Source organism: Oncorhynchus gorbuscha, linkage group LG03, assembly GCF_021184085.1.
Source record: "Oncorhynchus gorbuscha isolate QuinsamMale2020 ecotype Even-year linkage group LG03, OgorEven_v1.0, whole genome shotgun sequence".
In the NCBI taxonomy this organism is placed as follows: Eukaryota; Metazoa; Chordata; class Actinopteri; order Salmoniformes; family Salmonidae; genus Oncorhynchus; species Oncorhynchus gorbuscha.
The window spans coordinates 78,337,657-78,357,849 of NC_060175.1; the positions used below are offsets into that span (position 1 = coordinate 78,337,657).

General features: G+C 41.4%; 1 protein-coding gene across 8 annotated transcripts in view; it reads right to left on the reverse strand.

Moving 5' to 3' along the window:
* Positions 1 to 2,683: 2,683 nt before the first annotated feature.
* The window catches only part of LOC124031958 (neural cell adhesion molecule L1-like protein), a 364,252-nt gene continuing 346,742 nt past the window's right edge, over positions 2,684 to 20,193 (reverse strand). For 6 of the 8 annotated variants that reach the window (XM_046343821.1, XM_046343826.1, XM_046343822.1 and 3 more), the window contains 2 exons: positions 18,939 to 19,011; positions 2,684 to 3,407 (listed from right to left, as the gene is read on the reverse strand). In XM_046343821.1, coding sequence (XP_046199777.1) covers positions 3,236 to 3,407; positions 18,939 to 19,011 — 245 coding nt within the window. In that variant the 3' untranslated portion in view covers positions 2,684 to 3,235. Of the gene's footprint in view, positions 3,408 to 13,636; positions 13,672 to 18,693; positions 18,762 to 18,938; positions 19,012 to 20,193 lie in introns of all 8 variants that reach the window. The other 2 variants (XM_046343823.1, XM_046343824.1) reach the window with 2 other exon arrangements.

The window sequence follows — 20,193 nt, forward strand, 5'->3', positions numbered from 1 at the left end:
GATTGAGTTTGAATAACAGACTGGAAGCTTCAAAAGGAGCCCTGTGTCATGCCAACAGTAAAGCATCCTGAGACCATTCATGTGTGGGGTTGTTTCTCAGCCAAGGGAGTGGGCTCACTCACAATTTTGCCTTAGAACACAGCCATGAATAAAAAAATGGTACCAACACAGAGCAACTTCTCCCAACCATCCAGGAACAGTTTGGTGACAAACAATGCCTTTTCCAGCATGATGGAGCACCTTGCCATAAGGCAAAAGTGATAACTAAGTGGCTCGGGGAACAAAACATAGATATTTTGAGTCCATGGCCAGGAATCTCCGCCGATCTTAATCCCATTGAGAACTTGTGGACAATCCTCAAGAGTTGGGTGGACAAACAAAAACCCACAAGCATTGATATTATGCAAGAATGGGCTGCCATAAGTCAGGGTGTGGCCCAGAAGTTAATTGACAGCATGCCATGGTGGATTGCAGAGGTTTTGAAAAAGAAGGGTCAACACTGCAAATATTGACTCTTTGCATCAACTTCATGTAATTGTCAATAAAAGCCTTTGACACTTATGAAATGCTTGAAATTATACTTCAGTTTTCCATATTAACATCTGACAAAAATATCTAAAGACACTGAAGCAGCAACCTTTGGAGAAATTAATATTTGTGTCATTCTCAAAACTTTTGGCCACGAATATAGGCATTTTAACATCATAGATTTAGCTGGTGGTAAATGGTGGAATAGACACCATTTACGGTTTTATCCAATCAGCATTCACGATTAGACCTTGTAGCCCACGCTATATTATCTCGGTAGAATTTGATGGCTATAGTTAAGTCTTACATGTTCGGTTTGAGCTGCTATTGAAAGCAAAAGTTGAATAAAAAATGTATACCAGCAAATTAACACATTTCTAGTGGCAAATGTGCTAAATTATAGCCCTGGTATGAAAGGGATTATAAACTTGGGGTTTTCTGGAAAATAATCCAACTCAGTGGAAGGTCAATTCCACCCTGCATATCGTGGCACAACTTCCAGGTCCTTCATTATTTTCCATAGAACGCAGAGCAACTCATTGATTATCCCTTACATAATACACACTCTAGAATGTCATACAAGCCAATCAGAAACAAGTATTCAACAATACCGTGGTATAAAGAATGTTTATGCCTCATATCTGTTGACCTTTTCTAAGAAAGTAAAAACACAAGAAATCATGCATCGTTATTAATGATATATGTGTCTGCTGTCTACCTTTTTTAAAGATATATATATATATATATAGTGTATTTACAGTAACAGTCAAAAGTTTGGACACACCTACTCATTCAAGGGTTTTTCTTTATTTTTACTATTTTCTACATTGTAGAATAAGAAAGATATCTAAACTATGAAATAACACATGTGGAAAAAGTAGCAACCAAAACATTGTTAAATCAAAATCCAGGTTATATTTGAGATTATTCAAAGCAGACACCATTTGCCTTGACAGCTTTGCACACTCTTGGCAATCTCTCAAACAGCTTCATGAGGTAGTCACGTGGAATGCATTTCAATTAATAGGAGTGCCTTGTGGAAAATTAATTTGTGGAATATCTTTCCTTCTTAATGCGTTTGAGCCAATCAGTTGTGTTGTGACAAGGTAGGGGTGGTGTGACGTGGTAAGGTTGGACCCAGGTGCAGAAAAGAGACCATAAAAAACAACAAACGCTAAGTATCGAAAATTCACTCAGGAAACAAATGCACACAGTAAACAATTCAAGCTTCTGCAAAGGACCACAGAAAGCACACCTCTTTAAGCAGGGACAAAATTATGAAATAATAACACACACCTGCCTCCCTCTGTTGCCAGGAGGAACCATGACAGGTGGTATACAGAAGATAGCCCATATTAAGTCCATATTATGGCAAGCACAGCTCAAATTAGCAAAGAGAGACAACAGTCCATCATTACTTTAAGACATAAAGGTCAGTCAAAACGGAACATTTCAAGAACTTTGAAAGTTTATTCAAGTGCAAGTTCAACCATCAAGCGTTATAATGAAACTGGCTCTCATGAGGACCACCACAAGAAAGGAAGACCCAGAGTTACCTCTGCAGCAGAGGATAAGTTCATTAGAGTTACCAGCCTCAGAAAGCAGCCTAAATAAAAGTCACAGACACATCAATTGTTCAGAGGAGACTGTGTGAATCAGGCATTCATGGTCGAATTGCTGTAAAGAAACCACTACCAAAGGACACCAATAACAAGAAAAGACTTGCTTGGGCCAAGAAACACGAGCAATGGAAATTACCTCGGCGGATATCTGTCCTTTGGTCTGATGAGTCCAAATGGGAGGTTTTTGGTTCCAACCGCCATGTTTTGAGACACAGAGTAGGTGAACAGATGACCTCCACATGTGTGATTCCCACCGTGAAGCATTGAGGATGAGGTGTGATGGTGCTTTGTTGGTGACACAGTCAGTGATTTACTTAGAATTCAAGGCACACTTAACCAGCATGGCTACCATTGCATTTTGCAGCGATACTCCATCCAATCTGGATTGCGCTTAGTGAGACTATATTTTGTTTTTCAACAGCACAGTGGCCTAACACACATCCAGGCTGTGTAAGGGCTATTTGACCAAGAAGGAGAGTGATGAAGTGCTGCATCAGATGACCTGGCCTCCACAATCACCGTACCTCAACCCAATTGAGATGGTTTGGGATGAGTTGGACCACAGACTGAAGGAAAAGCAGCCAACAAGTGCTCAACATATGTGGGAACTCCTTCAAAGCTGTTGGAAAAGCATTCCAGGTGAAGCTGGTTGAGAGATTGCAAAGAATGTGCAAGCTGTCGTAAAAAAAAGGGTGGCTACTTTGAAGAATATAAAATAGAAAATATAATTTGATTTGTTTTTTGGTTACTACAGTACATGTTTTCATATGTGTTATTTCATAGTTTTGATGTCTTAACTATTATTCTACAATATAGAAAATAGTGAAAATAAAGTGTCCAAACTTTTGACTGGTACTGTATATTAAAACTGCAGATGTCCAATCCTGTCTACCAGAATGTGAAAACATTTCCTAATGAATCCGTCACAATGTGGAGGTACAAAATAAATATGCATCATATACAATTGTGATTGACAGGAATTTAACATTTCTGATCAATGTCATGCATCACACAGATGATGCCATTCATTTCCTTTTGTTGTCACACACCCTTCAGAGGGAAGTCCGAAGGAAGCATTTGTCTCTTCACGCAGTGACTGGGCTGGGTCTTACAGAGCCTCTGTTTTTGTGGCCAGAGTATTCACCGATAAATGAGCCATCTTCGTTGAACTGGCATTCTTCTTCGTCCCCATAGTCGCTGTCCCCTCCCATGCCCCGATCCAGGGAACATTGGCTAGCCTTCAGTGGGTTGTCCTCACTGTCACACAGCACAAAGGACAGAGGCTCATTCTGGTTACACACACACACACACACACACACACACACACACACACACACACACACACACACACACACACACACACACACACACACACACACACACACACACACACACACACACACACACACACACACACACACACACACACACACACACACACACACACACACACACACACACACAATTTTGGCTGCTATTTTAGATTTCATGTTAGTCTTAAGGCGTCTGTATGCTTCAGTATGGCTGGCGTGAACGCATACTCCCTTAAGACTTTCACTTCAAATACGAGAAAAAAGCAGCCACAGTGCTGTTATTCGATTTTGAGATTCCGTAGCCAGTATACGCTTCCTCAAGCTTCCTGTCATTAATTTAGACCTTTTTGCAGAGGAGATCTTAATCACACAATTTTATATCTAACTTCGATTTTTGGTGCACTATTTCTCAATGAACAACAAAGATTTTATTGAAGAATCCTTGATGTTATTGTCAGTCGACTAAAAGTCTGGACCGTTTTAGTCTAGTTTCAGTCAGTCATTTTTTTCATTGAATAATTGATATTTACCTCTAACTTCCTGTGTTAAGAGATGCTTAAATTCAGATAGCCTTGTCCAACTACAATAGCCTTGTCCAACTACAATAACCTCCTATATCTTAGTTGGCAACATTGCTATTGTGGTAGATTGTAGCATACTCTATGGTTAATTCTGGCTATGATTAAATAGCTGGATAAAGTTTAAACAATTTACAGCTCCAATTCTCTCCTCGTCATAACCATCTGAGGGGGATGAATTACAATGATTCACTTAAAGAGGTAAGTATCTGAGCTTCCCAACAATGACAGAATTATTACAGTAATACTATTTAGCAAATCGTATATGCCAGGCGTTGTCTTAGAAAGGCCTGAAAAATTGACAAAGACTCTTCTCCAAGCTCCCATCCGGTAGGTGGTACATCAAGGCTCAGCCCAACAGACTCCTAAACAGCTTCCATCTCCTGGCTATAAGACCGTTAAATGGCTAACAACTACTGCTCCCTCTCTCCCACAGACTATCCACACTGACTCTATGCCCATCCACAGATCTCTACCCTCTCAGACACAACCTATGCGGCTGCTAAAAATATTATTGATGAGATGTATTACTCCATTACGCTGCTGTCCATTGATTATCAATTTCCAATAACATTTATCTATTTATCCTGCTACTGGTCACTATTATTCCTGTTTACATTTGGAAAGTATTCAGACCTCATGACTTTTTCCACATTATATTACGTTACAGCCTAATTCTAAAATTTATTAAATAAAACATTTTCCTCATCAATCAACACACAATACCCCAAAATGACAGCAAAAACAGTTTTTTGCTGCAAATATATTAACAAATAAAAAACAGAAATACCTTATTTACATAAGTATTCAGACCCTTTGCTTTGAGAGTGTAGTGCATCCTGTTTCCTTTCATCATCCTTGAGATGTTTCTACAACTTGATTGGAGTCCACCTGTGGTAAATTCAAATGATTGGACATGATTTGGAAGAGACACACCTGCCTATATAAGGTCCCACAGTTGACAGTGCATGTCAGAGCAAATACCAAGACATGGGGTCTAAGGAATTAGAGCTCAGAGACAGGATTGTGTCAAGACACAGATCTGGGGAAGGATACCAAACAATTTCTGCAGCATTGAAGGTCCCCAAGAACACAGTTAAATGGAAGAACTTGGGAACCACTAAGACTCTTCCTAGAGCTGGCAATTGGGGGAGAAGGGCCTTGGTCAGAGAGGTGACCAAGAACCCAATGTCACTCTGACCGAACTCGTTCCTCTGTGGTGATGGGGGAATCTTCCAGAAGGACAACCATCTCTGCAGCACTCCACCAATCAGGCCTTTATGGTAGAGTGGGCAGACGGAAGCCAGTCCTCAGTGAAAGGCACATGACAGCCCGCTTGGAGTTTGCCAAAAGGCACATAAAGACTCTCAGACCATGAGAAACAAGATTCTCTAGTCTGATGAAACCAATATTGAACTCTTTGGCCTGAATACCAAGCGTCACATCTGGTGGAACCCTGGGACCATCCCTACGGTGAAGCATGGTGGTGGCAAGTTGTCTAGCAGAAAGAACCAGGAGACTAGTCAGGATCGAAAGAAAAATGAATGGAGCAAAGTACATTGAGATCTTTGATGATCCAGAGCGCTCAGGACCTCAGACTGGGGCAAAGGTTCACTTCCAACAGGACAACAACCCTAAGTACACAGCCAAGACAATGCAGGAGTGGCTTCGGGACAAGTCTCTGAATGTCCTTGAGTGACCCAGCCAGAGCCCAGACTTGACCCAGATTGAGCATCTCTGGAGAGACCTGACAGAGCTTGACAGGATCTGCAGAGAAGACTGGGAGAAACTCCCCAAATACAGTTGGGCCAAGTTTGTACCGTCACACCCAAGAAGAGTCAAGGCTGTTATCGCTGCTGAAGATGCTTCAACAAAGTACTGAGTAAAGGGTCTGAATACTTACAGTATGTAAAAGGTGATATTACATAGCTCTCAAGGTAAGAATTTCACTGAAGGGGAGAGTGGGGTAAATTGAGCCAAAGACGTAAGTTGAGCCGCAGGGTTAAGCTGAGCCGAAGGGTTAAGCCCGAGCCGAAGGGTTAAGCTGAGCCGAAGGGTTAAGTTGAGCCGAAGAGTTAAGTTGGGCCGAAGGGTTAAGTTGGGCCTCCCTTGTTTCTAGGAAAACATACACAAAATGTATAATATGACCAAATATTTAGGAAGTGGTCATCATTAACATTGAGTCTGTGAAGGAAGAAACCACATGGAAAAAGTGGTAAGCAAGTCCAAAAAACAGATTTTGACAAAGTCAAAAGAATGTATTGTACCTAAACCAAAGTAGATACTATTGTTCTATACATCAGTTGGCATCTCTATAAGCTTCAATAAACCTAGCATGAAAGTGTATATTAGCCCTATGCGGGCTAATATAGTCCAAATGTTTGCCTTGGGGTAAGTTGAGCCAATGGCCATGAGGTAAATTGAGCCAATGGTTGAGCAAATGGCAAGTTGAGCAAATTGAAGTGTTTTCTTCCCAGGCGTAATTCAAGGCATTATCGCTGGGATATGAGGTCACAACAGGGCCTGGCCTATGTTAAAAGTGTTTTAAAAAGTACAACGTGGTTGTTAGGTGTTAAGCCTGTGTTAAGAGATGCTTACAATTATTCAAAGACAAAAAGCTATTGTGATTGTGTGGAATTGTGTTTGGGAAAAAAAGGAGACATGATTTGAAAATAAAAATGTTATTTCACCTTTATTTAACCAGGTAGGCAAGTTGAGAACAAGTTCTCATTTACAATTGCGACCTGGTCAAGATAAAGCAAAGCAGTTCGACACATTTATTTGATCTCTATTTAACTAGGCGAGTCAGTTAAGATCAAATTATTATTTTCAATGACAGCTTAGGAACAGTGGGTTAACTGCCTGTTCAGGGGCAGAATGACAGATTTGTACCTTGTCAGCACAGGGGTTTGAACTTGCAACCTTCCGGTTACTAGTCCAACGCTCTAACCACTTGGCTACCCTGCCGCCCACATACAACGACAGGAGTAAAACAAACATACAGTCAATAATACAATAGAAAAATAATTCTATATACAATGTGAGCAAATGAGGTGAGATAAGGGAGGTAAAGGCAAAAAAGGCCATGGTGGCGAAGTAAATACAATATAGCAAGTAAAACACTGGAATGGTAGATTTGCAGTGGAAGAATGTGCAAAGTAGAAATAGAAATAATAGGGTGCAAAGGAGCAAAATAAATACATAAATACATTAGGGGAAGAGGTAGTTGTTTGGGCTAAATTATACAGTAGATGGGCTATGTACAAGTGCAGTAATTTGTGAGCTGCTCTCAGCGCTGGTGCTTAAAGCTAGTGAGGGGAATAAGTGTTTCCAGTTTCAGAGATTATTGCAGTTCGTTCCAGTCATTGGCAGCAGAAAACTGGAAGGAGAGGCGGCCAAAGGAGGAATTGGGTTTGGGGGTGACCAGAGAGATATACCTGATGGAGCGCGTGCTGTTATGGTGACCAGCGAGCTGAGATAAGGGGGGACTTTACCTAGCAGGGTCTTGTAGATGACCTGGAGCCAGTGGGTTTGTCGACGAGTATGAAGCGAGGGCCAGCCAACGAGAGCGTACAGGTCGCAGTGGTGGGTAGTATATGGGGCTTTGGTGACAAAACGGATGGCACTGTGAAAGACTGCATCCAATTTATTGAGTAGGGTATTGGAGGCTATTTTGTAAATGACATCGCCAATGTCGAGGATCAGTAGGATGGTCAGTTTTACGAGGGTATGTTTGGCAGCATGAGTGAAAGATGCTTTGTTTGCGAAATAGGAAGCCAATTCTAGATTTAACTTTGGATTGGAGATGTTTGATGTGAGTCTGGAAGGAGAGTTTACAGTCTAACCAGACACCTAGGTATTTGTAGTTTTCCACATATTCTAAGTCAGAACCGTCCAGAGTAGTGATGCTGGACGGGCGTGCAGGTGCAGGCATCGATCGGTTGAAAAGCATGCACTTAGTTTTACTTGTATTTAAGAGCAGTTGGAGGCCACGGAAGGAGAGTTGTATGGCATTGAAGCTCATCTGGAGGGTTGATAACACAGTGTCCAAAGAAAGACCAGAAGTATACAGAATGGTGTCGTCTGCGTAGCGGTGGATCAGAGACTCACTAGCAGCAAGAGCGACATCATTAATGTATACAGAGAAGAGAGTCGGTCCAATAATTGAACCCTGAGGCACCCCCATAGAGACTGCCAGAGGCCCGGACAACATGCCCCCCGATTTGACACACTGAAGTCTATCAGAGAAGAAGTTGGTGAACCAGGTGAGGCAATCATTTTAGAAACCAAGGCTATCGAGTCTGCCGATGAGGATATGGTGATTGACAGAGTCGAAAGTCTTGGCCAGATCAATGAATACGGCTACACAGTATTGTTTCTTATCGATGGCAGTTAAGATATCATTTAGGACCTTGAGCGTGGCTGAGGTGCACCCATGACCAGCTCTGAAACCAGATTGCATAGTGGAGAAGGTATGGTGGGATTCGAAATGGTCGGTAATCTGTTTGTTGACTTGGCTTTATAAGACATTAGAAAGGCAGGGTAGGATAGATATAGGTCTGTGGAGGTTTGGGTCAAGTGTGTCCCCCCCTTTGAAGAAGGGGATGACCGCGGCTGCTTTCCAATCTTTGGGAGTCTCAGACAACACGAAAGAGAGATTGAATAGGCTAGTAATAGGGGTTGCAACAATTTCGGCAGATAATTTTAGAAATAAAGGGTCCAGATTGTCTAGCCCGGCTGATTTGTAGGGGTCCAGATTTTGCAGCTCTTTCAGAAAATCAGCTGACTGGATTTGGGAAAAGAAGAAATGGGGAAGGCTTTGGCAAGTTTCTGTGGGGGGTGCAGTGCTGTTGACTGGGGTAGGGGTAGCCAGGTGGAAAGCCTGGCCAGCCGTAGAAAAATGCTTCTTGAAATTCTCAATTATAGTGGATTTATCGGTGGTGACAGAGTTTCCTATCCTCGGTGCAGTGGCAGCTGGGAGGAGGTTTTCTTATTCTCCATGGACTTTACAGTGTCCCAGAACTTTTTTGAGTTTGTGTTGCAGGAAGCAAACTTATGCTTGAAAAAGCTAGCCTTGGCTTTTCTTTTTTTTAACCCTTTTTCGTGGTATCCAATTGTTAGTAGCTACATCTTGTCTCATCGATACAACTCCTGTACGGGCTTGGGCGAGTCGAAGGTTGAAGGTCATGCGTCCTCCGATTCACAACCTAACCAAGCCGCACTGCTTCTCAATGTGTTGGAGGAAACACCATGCGCATGGCAACCTTGGTTGGCGTGCACTGTGCCCGGCACGCCACAGGAGTCACTGGTGCGTGATGAGACCAGGATATCCGGCCAAACCCTCCCTAACCCGGATGATGCTAGGCCAATTGTACGTTGCACCACGGACCTCCCGGTCGTGGCTGGTTATGACAGGGCCTGGGCACGAACCCAGAGTCTCTGGTGGCACAGCTGGCGCTGCAGTATGGCGCCCTTGGCCACTGTGCCACCCGGGAGGCCCCAGCCTTGGCTTTTCTAACTGCCTGTGTATATTGGTTTCTAACTTCCCTGAAAAGTTGCACATCACGGGGGCTGTTCGATGCTAATGCAGAACGCCATAGGATGTTTTTGTGTTGGTTAAGGGCAGTCAGGTCTGGAGAGAAACCAAGGGCTATATCTGTTACTGGTTCTAAATTTCTTGAATGGGGCATGCTTATTTAAGATGGTGAGGAAGGCATTTAAAAAAAACAACAGGCATCCTCCACTAACTTGATGAGGTCAATATCCTTCCATGATACCGGGGCCAGGTCGATTAGAAAGGTCTGGTCGCTGAAGTGTTTCAGGGAGCGATTGACATTGATGAGTGGAGGTCATTTGACCGGCTGACCCATTAAGGATGCAGGCAATGAGGCAGTGATTGCCGAGATCTTGGTTAAAAACAGCAGAGGTATATTTAGAGGGCAAGTTGGTCAGGATGATATCTATGAGGTTGCCCATGTTTACGGCTTTGGCGTGGTACCTGGAAAGTTCATTGATACTTTGTGTGAGATTGAGGGCATCAAGCTTAGATTGTAGGATGGCTGGGGTGTTAAGCATGTTCCAGTTTAGGTCACCTAGCAGCACGAGCTCTGAAGATAGATGGGGGGAAATCAGTTCACATATGGTGTCCAGAGCACAGCTGGGGGCATAGGGTGGTCTATAGCATGCAGCAACGGTGAGAGACTTGTTTTTAGAGAGGTGGATTTTTAAAAGTAGAAGTTCAAATTGTTTGGGTACAGACCTGGATAGTAGGACAGAACTCTGCAGGCTATCTCTGCAGTAGATTGCAACACCACCCCCTTTGGTCGTTCTATCTTGTCTGAAAATGTTATAGTTTGGGATGGAGATTTCAGAGGTTTTGGTGGTCTTCCTAAGCCAGGATTCAGACACGGCTAGGACATCCGAGTTGGCAGAGTGTGCTAAACCAGTGAATAAAACAAATTTAGGGAGGAGGATTCTAATGTTAACATGCATGAAACCAAGGCTATTACGGTTACAGACGTCATCAAAAGAGAGCGCCTGGGGAATAGGAGTGGAGCTAGGCACTGCAGGGCCTGGATTCACCTCTACATCACCCGAGGAACAGAGGAGGAGTAGGATAAGGGTACGGCTGAAAGCTATGAGAATTGGTCGTCTAGGACATCTGGTACAGAGAGTAAAAGGAGCAGGTTTCTGGGGGCGATAAAATAGCTTCAAGGTATAATGTACAGACAAAGGTATGGTAGGATGTGAATACAGTTGAGGTAAACCTAGGTATTGAGTGATGATGAGAGATATTGTCTCTAGAAACATCATTGAAACCAGGTGATGTCATCGCATGTGTGGGTGGTGGAACTGAAAGATTGGATAAGGTATAATGAGCAGGGCTAGAGGCTCTACAGTGAAATAAGCCAATAAACACTAACCAGAACAGCAATGGACAAGGAATATTGACATTAAGGAGAGGCATGCTTAGCCGAGTGATCATAAGGGTCCAGTGAGTAATGAGGATGGTTGGAGTCACGGCGATTCAGACAGCTAGCCAGGCCATGGGTAGCAACCTGGCAGATGATGGAGGTCTGTTTTTAGCCACCTCGTGCGTTTCCATTTGTAGATTAGTGGGGTTCCGTGTGGTAGAGGGGACCAATCCAATTGGCAAAATAGACATAGTTATAGTGACCCAAGAAAATTGTCAGATGGCCCTATTTAGATAGCAGCCGATAAGATAGCTAACGATTAGCGGGCCGCAGATGGGCGTTCAGGTAACGTCGCGATGGAGGGGCCAGTTGGATAACTCCCACGGGCAGATAACGTTGGTATTCCAGTCGTGAAGGCCCGGTGGGGCTCCGCGTCAGCAGTAAAACGGGTCTGGATAAGTGATTGTAGCTCAGGAGTGGCTTATAGAACTCTTCAGCTGGCTAGCTCCGGAATAATTTATGTTTGCTCCGGGACCGACGTAAGCCAATAGTCACTCGGATAGCAGCTAGCTAGCTGCAAGAACCAAGTGTAAATGTCCAGAGCTTGTGGTAGAAATCCGGGGATATGGAGAGAAAATATGTCCGGTATGCTCTGGTTTGAGTTGCGTTGTACAAAACTGCCGATAGCTTTTCGAGCTAAAGGATAGCTGATGACCGCCAACCGTGGTTAGCTGAATACTAACGTAAGCCAGTGAACTGGCTAGCTTCTGGCTAGCTTCTGTTGTGGATTTCAGATTTTGAGGTGAATAATACTTTTTTAAAAATATAAATTGGTGAGGCGGGTTGCAGGGAGAGTGTTTTGAAGTTGAGTTTATAGAAGGAAAAAAAACATCACATTGTAGGATTTTTAATGAATTTATTTACAAATTATGGTGGAAAATAAGTATTTGGTCACCTACAAACAAGCAAGATTTCTGGCTCTCACAGACCTGTAACTTCTTCTTTAAGAGGCTCCTCTGTCCTCCACTCGTTACCTGTATTAATGGCACCTGTTTGAACTTGTTATCTGTATAAAAGACACCTGTCCACAACCTCAAACAGTCACACTCCAAACTCCACTATGGCCAAGACCAAAGAGCTGTCAAAGGACACCAGAAACAAAATTGTAGACCTGCACCAGGCTGGGAAGACTGAATCTGCAATAGGTAAGCAGCTTGGTTTGAAGAAATCAACTGTGGGAGCAATTATTAGGAAATAGAAGACATACAAGACCACTGATAATCTCCCTCGATCTGGGGCTCCACGCAAGATCTCACCCTGTGGGGTCAAAATGATCACAAGAAAGGTGAGCAAAACCCCCAGAACCACACGAGGTGACCTAGTGAATGACCTGCAGAGAGCTGGGACCAAGTAACAAAGCCTACCATCAGTAACACACTACGCCGCCAGGGATGCAAATCCTGCAGTGCCAGACGTGTCCCCCTGCTTAAGCCAGTACATGTCCAGGCCCGTCTGAAGTTTGCTAGATAGCATTTGGATGATCCAGAAGAAGATTGGGAGAATGTCATATGGTCAGATGAAACCAAAATATAACTTTTTGGTAAAACCTCAACTCGTCGTGTTTGGAGGACAAAGAATGCTGAGTTGCATCCAAAGAACACCATACCTACTGTGAAGCATGGCGATGGAAACATCATGCTTTGGGGCTGTGTTTCTGCAAAGGGACCAGGAAGACTAATCCGTGTAAAGGAAAGAATGAATGGGGCCATGTATCATGAGATTTTGAGTGAAAACCTCCTTCCATCAGCAAGGGCATTGAAGATGAAATGTGGCTGGGTCTTTCAGCATGACAATGATCCCAAACAAACCACCCGGGCAACGAAGGAGTGGCTTTGTAAGAAGCATTTCAAGGTCCTGGAGTGGCCTAGCCAGTCTCCAGATCTCAACCCCATAGAAAATCTTTGGAGGGAGTTGAAAGTCTGTGTTGCCCAGCAACAGCCCCAAAACATCACTGCTCTAGAGGAGATCTGCTTGGAGGAATGGGCCAAAATACCAGCAACAGTGTGTGAAAACCTTGTGAATGCTTACAGAAAGCGTTTGACCTCTGTCATTGCCAACAAAGGGTATATAACAAAGTATTGAGATAGACTTTTATTATTGACCAAATTCTTATTTTCCACCATAATTTGCAAATAAATTCTTTAAAATCCTACAATGTGATTTTCTGGATTTTTTTCCCTCATTTTGCCTGTCATAGTTGAAGTGTACCTATGATGAAAATTACAGGCCTCTCTCATCTTTTTAAGTGGGAGAACTTGCACAATTGGTGGCTGACTAAATACTTTTCCCCCCCACTGTATGTACACGGGACATGACAAGACGAGGACAAAGGACGTCTGACTGCTATGCCATCTTGGAAACTAAAATTTTAAAAAGGTAGTGGTAATATTTAATTCACTACAGACATTTGTAGGCAGCTTAACTTATCCTGTCCATACCAGGGGTAGGTTTTGTCAAAATACAATGTTTTTGAACAAGCTGTTTTCAAAACTGTACTGTTTACATGAATTCTGATTATTTCCAGGGATTCACAACATCCTGAAATGTATGTAGATATCATTGTTAGAAATAATACTATATTTCCATTGACGGAGTGATGCTGAATGAAATACTCAACTTACCCCACTCTCCTGTACTGTTTTACACTTGTTGTGTCCTGTGGATGTGGCAAATAAATATTGAAACAGCATTCGTATTTAAAAAATTGGGAAAAAGCCACTGCAACATGGCAATGCAGCTTCTGACGTGATCAGAGCAAAAATGGCCAATATGAAAGTAAGAGAGGAGATATTATTATTTCTTTACAGACTTTAACAGACTTTGGTTACCAATGTAAGTAGAGCAGTAAAAATAAATGTTTTGTCATACAGTCTGATATACCACGACTGTCAGCCAATCAGCATTCAGCGCTCGAACCACACAGTTTATAACAGACCATATACCACGTATGAGAAAACATGTATTTTTACTGTTCTAATTCAATTGATAACCAGTTTATAATGCAATAAGACACCTCTGGGTTTTGTGGTATATGGCCCATATGCCACGGCTGAGGGCTGTATCCAGGCACTCCACATTGCGTTGTGTGTAAGAACAGCCCTTAGCCGTGGTGTATTGGTCATATACCGCAACCACTCTGGCCTTATTGCTTAAATACGGTACACCGCACAGCCCTAACTCCAACAACAGAATGGTGAAGGCGAATACCGGTCATTAAAAATATTAATGAAAGTAAACAGCTGATTGGCCAGCTCAGCCAATGAGTCAACATTACGTCACGTTATATAAGTAAGTAGCAAGCATTTTTGAAACAGCTGGTTTGAAACAAGTTTGAGGTTGGATTTTTGAAGTGTGCTCTGGTCACAAAGGACGAGTCAACATTATTTGGTTATGAGTTAACAGAATATGAACTTTTAAAAGTGAGATTTTCACTGGACAGTTACTTAAAAAATATTCTGCAAAGGCATGCATGCGTATGCCTGAACAAAACAGATAAAAAGACACTTCATGGCAAATGTAATGTCTCGTGGAATTCTTGTCTCATCACATTTTCTTCATCTGAAATGAAAACTCATTTGTTATATTTATATATCTCGTCTCGTTATCGTCATTAGTTTTTGTTCAGGGAAAATATTTTTTGTAAAATGTAGTTATAGTTGACTAAATGAAATATGCACTATGTAGAAATAGTATCTAATTTCAGTTTGTGTGACAAATCAAGCAAGTATAGTGTAGAGAATTATTGTACCATCTAAACCATGGATGGGCAACTGGTGCCCTTTTGTAGTTTCTTTAATTTATTTATTACATTTTTGGGGAACTCAGTTGGGGTCTCAACTTACTGTTGAGCATTAGAATACACAAGGCACAATTTTGAAATGTGGTTGTGCATGAGCAGTCACTCAATTTGCCCATGTCAGGAAATTGTTTAGATTGGTAAAATTAGTCTAGCGGCAAACTATCTAAAATTGTAGTAAGCATGGTAGAATTACCGACTGGGGTGGTGCCCTGTCACGTCCAGACCATAGAGAGCCTTTATTTCCTATGGTAGAGTAGGTCAGGGCGTGACTGGGGGTTAGTCTAGTTTATATTTTCTATGTGGGGTTGTAGTTTTGTTTTTATATGTTGGTGATGTTGTATGATTCCCAATTAGAGGCAGCTGGTAATCGTTGTCTCTAATTGGGGATCATATTTAGGTAGCTTGTTTCAACCTGTGTTTTGTGGGATATTCTTTATGGGTAGTTGTATGTCAGCACGCTATTATTCTTTATTGTTTTGTGTCTTTCACTGAATAAAAGATGCCTAACCCAGATCACGTGACATGCCAATTGATCACGTGACATGCCAATTGATTATCAGTTGTCATATTAAAAATTGTAAACATTTGCATACCCACTATGGCAAAATGTGTAGAATTACATGAAATTAATTGTAAAACAGATATTGTTTTCTCTCTATCCCATGGCAAAATGAGTAGAATTGCATGAAATGTGTTAGACAATTGCAAAATCATCTCTTCGCCGCAACGCAAAATGTGTAGAATTGCAGCAAACTTGATTTAAAACGTCAATATTTAGCAGAAAATTAACTTAAATAAATGTTTTGTTTTCTTTGCTATCACGAAGGGGCGCTGCTACAATGGGTGGGGAGGTATGGATGTGGCTACACTGACCCACGAGCCACTGAAGCCCCTCATGATGAGTTAAGTTTTTTTTGTGGATACCACCCGCATCAAAGTTGCCCATCCCTGATATAAACCGCTGCAAAATATATTTTCCATAACCAAAAATATTGTCTTTTCAGCTGTTTGAAGCTGGTGTACAAAACTGAAAGTAAAAGATGCAAAAACTGAACTTCAAAATGGGAGGCATAGAAATCGCGCATATAGAACATATCTACCGATTCTTAGACTTGCTTTCAATGAGAATGACAGATCTATAACACACATTTATATGTGAATTTGGTTGGGTCGCCCAAAAAGTGACATATTGCAGCTTTAACACTGATATACACACACACTCGCACACAGAAATGCTCACACAAACAAACTCACAGACGTGTGCACACATGCACACGGAAACACACACAGCTAGCATGGCTTTAACATAGCGGGTGGGGGTGTGGTTTTGATGGGGAAAGGGTGGATGGGGGGCAAGGGAGGCGGGGTGAGGCTACCATCGTACAATCCCTTCACTTCACTAATTGCTAATTGCCAAGGCTTCAGGACGGAAGGCAATTTCAAATCTCTTTAGATGGAAATTGCCCGAGTGCTGCTCATTCCGTACAGAGTGGCCATATGCAATCCCAGACAAACAGCCTGTCATTCCTGGTATTCCCAGGGGAGCACGCTGGGGCCAAGGAGATTAGATGCCAATTTAAGACTGGGCACATGGCCAGTTTGCAGGTGTCTCTCGACAAGACAAAGGGTCACCTCAGTACCAAGGATTTCTTATCACCCTCACTAAAGCCCAGGACCATCAATATGTGGTAATACTCTACATTATCTCTGTCCCATTTAGAATTCATAATTCAGTGTGATATGATCATTTATCAAATGGTTGTACATACTGAATAGTCAACACAAACATGAGACAATTGATTAGGGGAAGCATTAAGATATAGATGTGAAGATTTACATATCAGGCCTTTAAGAAATCATTTTCAATAATCTATTAAATCATCCAACATTAATCTTCTCATATCTGTATGATATTAGGTAATGTTTCAGTTTACACTGGCCTCATTTGAGTTGCTACCAATCTCTCTTTCTTTTTTCTACATCAGAGCTGGCAAACAAGTGCCTGTATAACACTAAGTATTATGTTTATTGGTGAAGTGCGGCAGCCGGTGCGACCCATCATGGGCTGTGTTTGAATACCCATACTAAACCAACTGTATACAACATACTTAATGAGTATATACTGCATACTATTAGTTCATTTTAGTATACTGTAAACTAACGGTATTATTTTAGTTGAGCATACTAGAGCTTTACCTGTGTATCGGAAGTTGATGCTGTTGCTATGGAACCTCTTGCTAGCTTTTTAGCATAACAAATGACTAGCTAAACATTTTACGATTTTGTGAGTGTCCGTAAATTCAATCTGCAGTGCCGTAGTGCGCTCTCGGCGTTCGTAAATCCAGAGCGTTGTCAGACTGTAAATTCGGAGTGTCAAGCACCCAAGCTAACTGGCTAACGTTGGCTAGCTACTTCCAGACTCAAATGACAAACCTCACGCTGACCATTTTACTCACCATAGCAGAGCTGGTTAGGCTGTTATGTTATCCAGAGCATTGATGATTTAACAATGAATTAACAATGTCCATTGAAACGCAGAACAACTATACCACTTCGCTAAGAATGTGAATAATCAAGTCAATAAACATTAGATAGCATATAGTTAATATACTGCCTGGCAAGTTCGATGTATTAGTATCCAACTAACGTTAGGTAACTAACTAACATACTAGTACATACTGCTGTAATGCTATGCGGCTCGTAAGGATTGAAAAGTCATTACTTTATTAAACTGCCCAACATTTTCTTAACATTTGTCATTAGTTAGTTCAATGAATTTGTTTTCGCTCGTCGGACTTTGGCTGCATATTTTCCGCCAATTTCGTCAAATCTGAAAACGTTGTGAAGCCACGGCCATTTTCTGAAGAATTGCATTATGAATAAAAGTACAGAAATAGTGTCCTATGCGTGTATAGTTCGTATTTTGCCAAGTTGAGTACGGCATCCAGGAACATTTGGCATACTAACTATGTCCATACTATGACCAATAGGCATACTATTTACTCAATTCATGTCACAAATAGTACGGTTAGTATGAGTATTCGAACACAGCTATTGTCACATCCTGACCTTAGTTCCTTTTTTATGTCTCTATTTTCGTTTGGTCAGGGCGTGAGTTGGGATGGGCATTTATGTGTTGTTCTATGTTTTTGTATTTCTGGTTTTGGCCTGGTATGGTTCCCAATCAGAGGCAGCTGTCAATCGTTGTCTCTGATTGAGAACCATACTTAGGCAGCCTGTTTTCCCATTATGATTTGTGGGTAGTTGTTTTCCGTTTCTGTGTTTGCACCACACGGGACAGTTTCAATTTTTATTTCTTTCCTGCACTTTGTTCTTTTGGTATTTTCTCGTTCTGAGTTATTAAAGTTATCATGGACACGTACCACACTGCATTTTGGTCCGATCCTTCTTATTCCTCATCAGAAGAGGAAGACAATCGTTATAGCTAAGCTGTGGCATCGCCATACTGTGATAAAATTACTGCAGAGTTGCTGCTAGAGTCTCGGGTTCATTTTGGGCTCTGATCTGAATCCAACTTCCTCCTCGACCTCAGCTGCAGCGCCTTGCTCTCTATGAGAGAGGAGTTAACTGGGCACTGCGTGGTCACACAGACATGAGAGAGATGGAAGTACATCACTGATTTTTGATGACTTTGGTCATCAAAAGATGTCTCGCCTTTGACCGCCCGTTTAGTTTTTTTTCCAGCTTTGAAGGAAGTATTTTGTCCTACATGTCTCAGAATAAATCACGTTTTAAAGCACATCTACTACATAGGGAGCAACGTACAACAAATGTGTAGACACACATTGACAAAACATATACTGTACACAATATCCTACTCTACTTTACCATATCAATTTAAGGACAACAACTACCTACATTTTTTGTTTACTTAGCTGCTTTCATTTCTGTGCTGATCCAAGAAAAGCGCATGCATATAAGGTTTTCTTTCGGGACAAGAGACATGTAGAGTAAGAAAATCATGAAAAGTACGGAAGTTCTTCTAATCTCATTGCCACAAAGCTCAATCATAAATACATTATAGTGAATATACATATTGCTGTCAATGTAAGCACTTCCATATTAAATCTCACCATTCTCAAGAACAATAGCCAATGGCTCACCTGTAATCACAGAATGTGTCATCATTCATGCCCTGGGACTCAACTTCAGGGTGGAGATCCTCCTTTTCCTTTACTGCAAGATTGAAACATGTTCTATTAGCCTAGTACCAGAAAGCTCTATATACAGACTCTTAGAATGTTTTCATTCAATAACATTTAAGGGAAGGAGATTGTCGTAACACTTCACAACATTTTCATGAAAAATGTATAAACAATTGATAAATAGTTCCTCATTATATAATCATAAACGTTCATAAGCATTAGCATTCATAAAGATTAGGAACATTTATTATAGTGTATAAAGCATTTATAAGCATTTATATTGTCTTATTCATTAAGGTTAATAGAAAGTGTGACCGGACATCGTTCAAAACGACACTGTGGCAGATCCCGGTTGTGAGAAAGTAATATTGTCCCTGCATTGAGAAAAAGCAGGTCCTACCTTCAGTACAAAACAGTATTATTTTGATTGATCAAATGACATGTACCAGGAAGAGTCAGTGTGGTTTTCAGGTGTACATGTTTGATTGCATTCCATCCCTGAAATATCGAGTGACAGGATGAACATTTAAAAAGATAACCTTTAAAAGGTACTCTGCTTAGTTGAACCATATAGGGTTCTTCAGCTTGTCTCGATAGGAGAACCCTTTTTGGTGCTAGGTAAACCCTTTTCAGAGGGTTCAACCTAGAACCCTCTACTGTATCAAGAGTTCTTCCTAGAATCTTCTATAAATGGTTCTACTAATCACCCTTTTATCATCTAAAGGTTCTTCCTAGAACTCTCTATGAAGAGTTAAATTGAGAAGCGTTTTATCTTTGAAGGGTTCTTCTTAGAACCCTGTATGAACAGTTCAACCAGCCTTATTAGCCTTTGACATATGTAATGTATTGTCATAAAAAGTTTAATTTTAAAGGCCTTTCTTTGAGGGCTTAGCTATACTCTATCGCAGTAGTCTGAATCTCCTGGTTTACAAGCCACATCAGGCATTCAAGTCCTGCAAACAACATTCAGAATGACTGACAGGGTAGGGAAGATTAATTAGTGAGACTACCTAAATCATCTAAACTGGAACAGACATCTCAGTAAAAGGTGAAATAAGTCTAACTACTAACAGATTGGATTCATTTAGAAAAAAAAACTGTATGTTAGAGATGAAAATGTTTTTGGTAGAACCGTTCATAGACGGTTATATGAAGAACCATTCATAGAGGGTTCTACTGTAGGCCAAGATAAAGGAAACACTTCAGTTGTTTG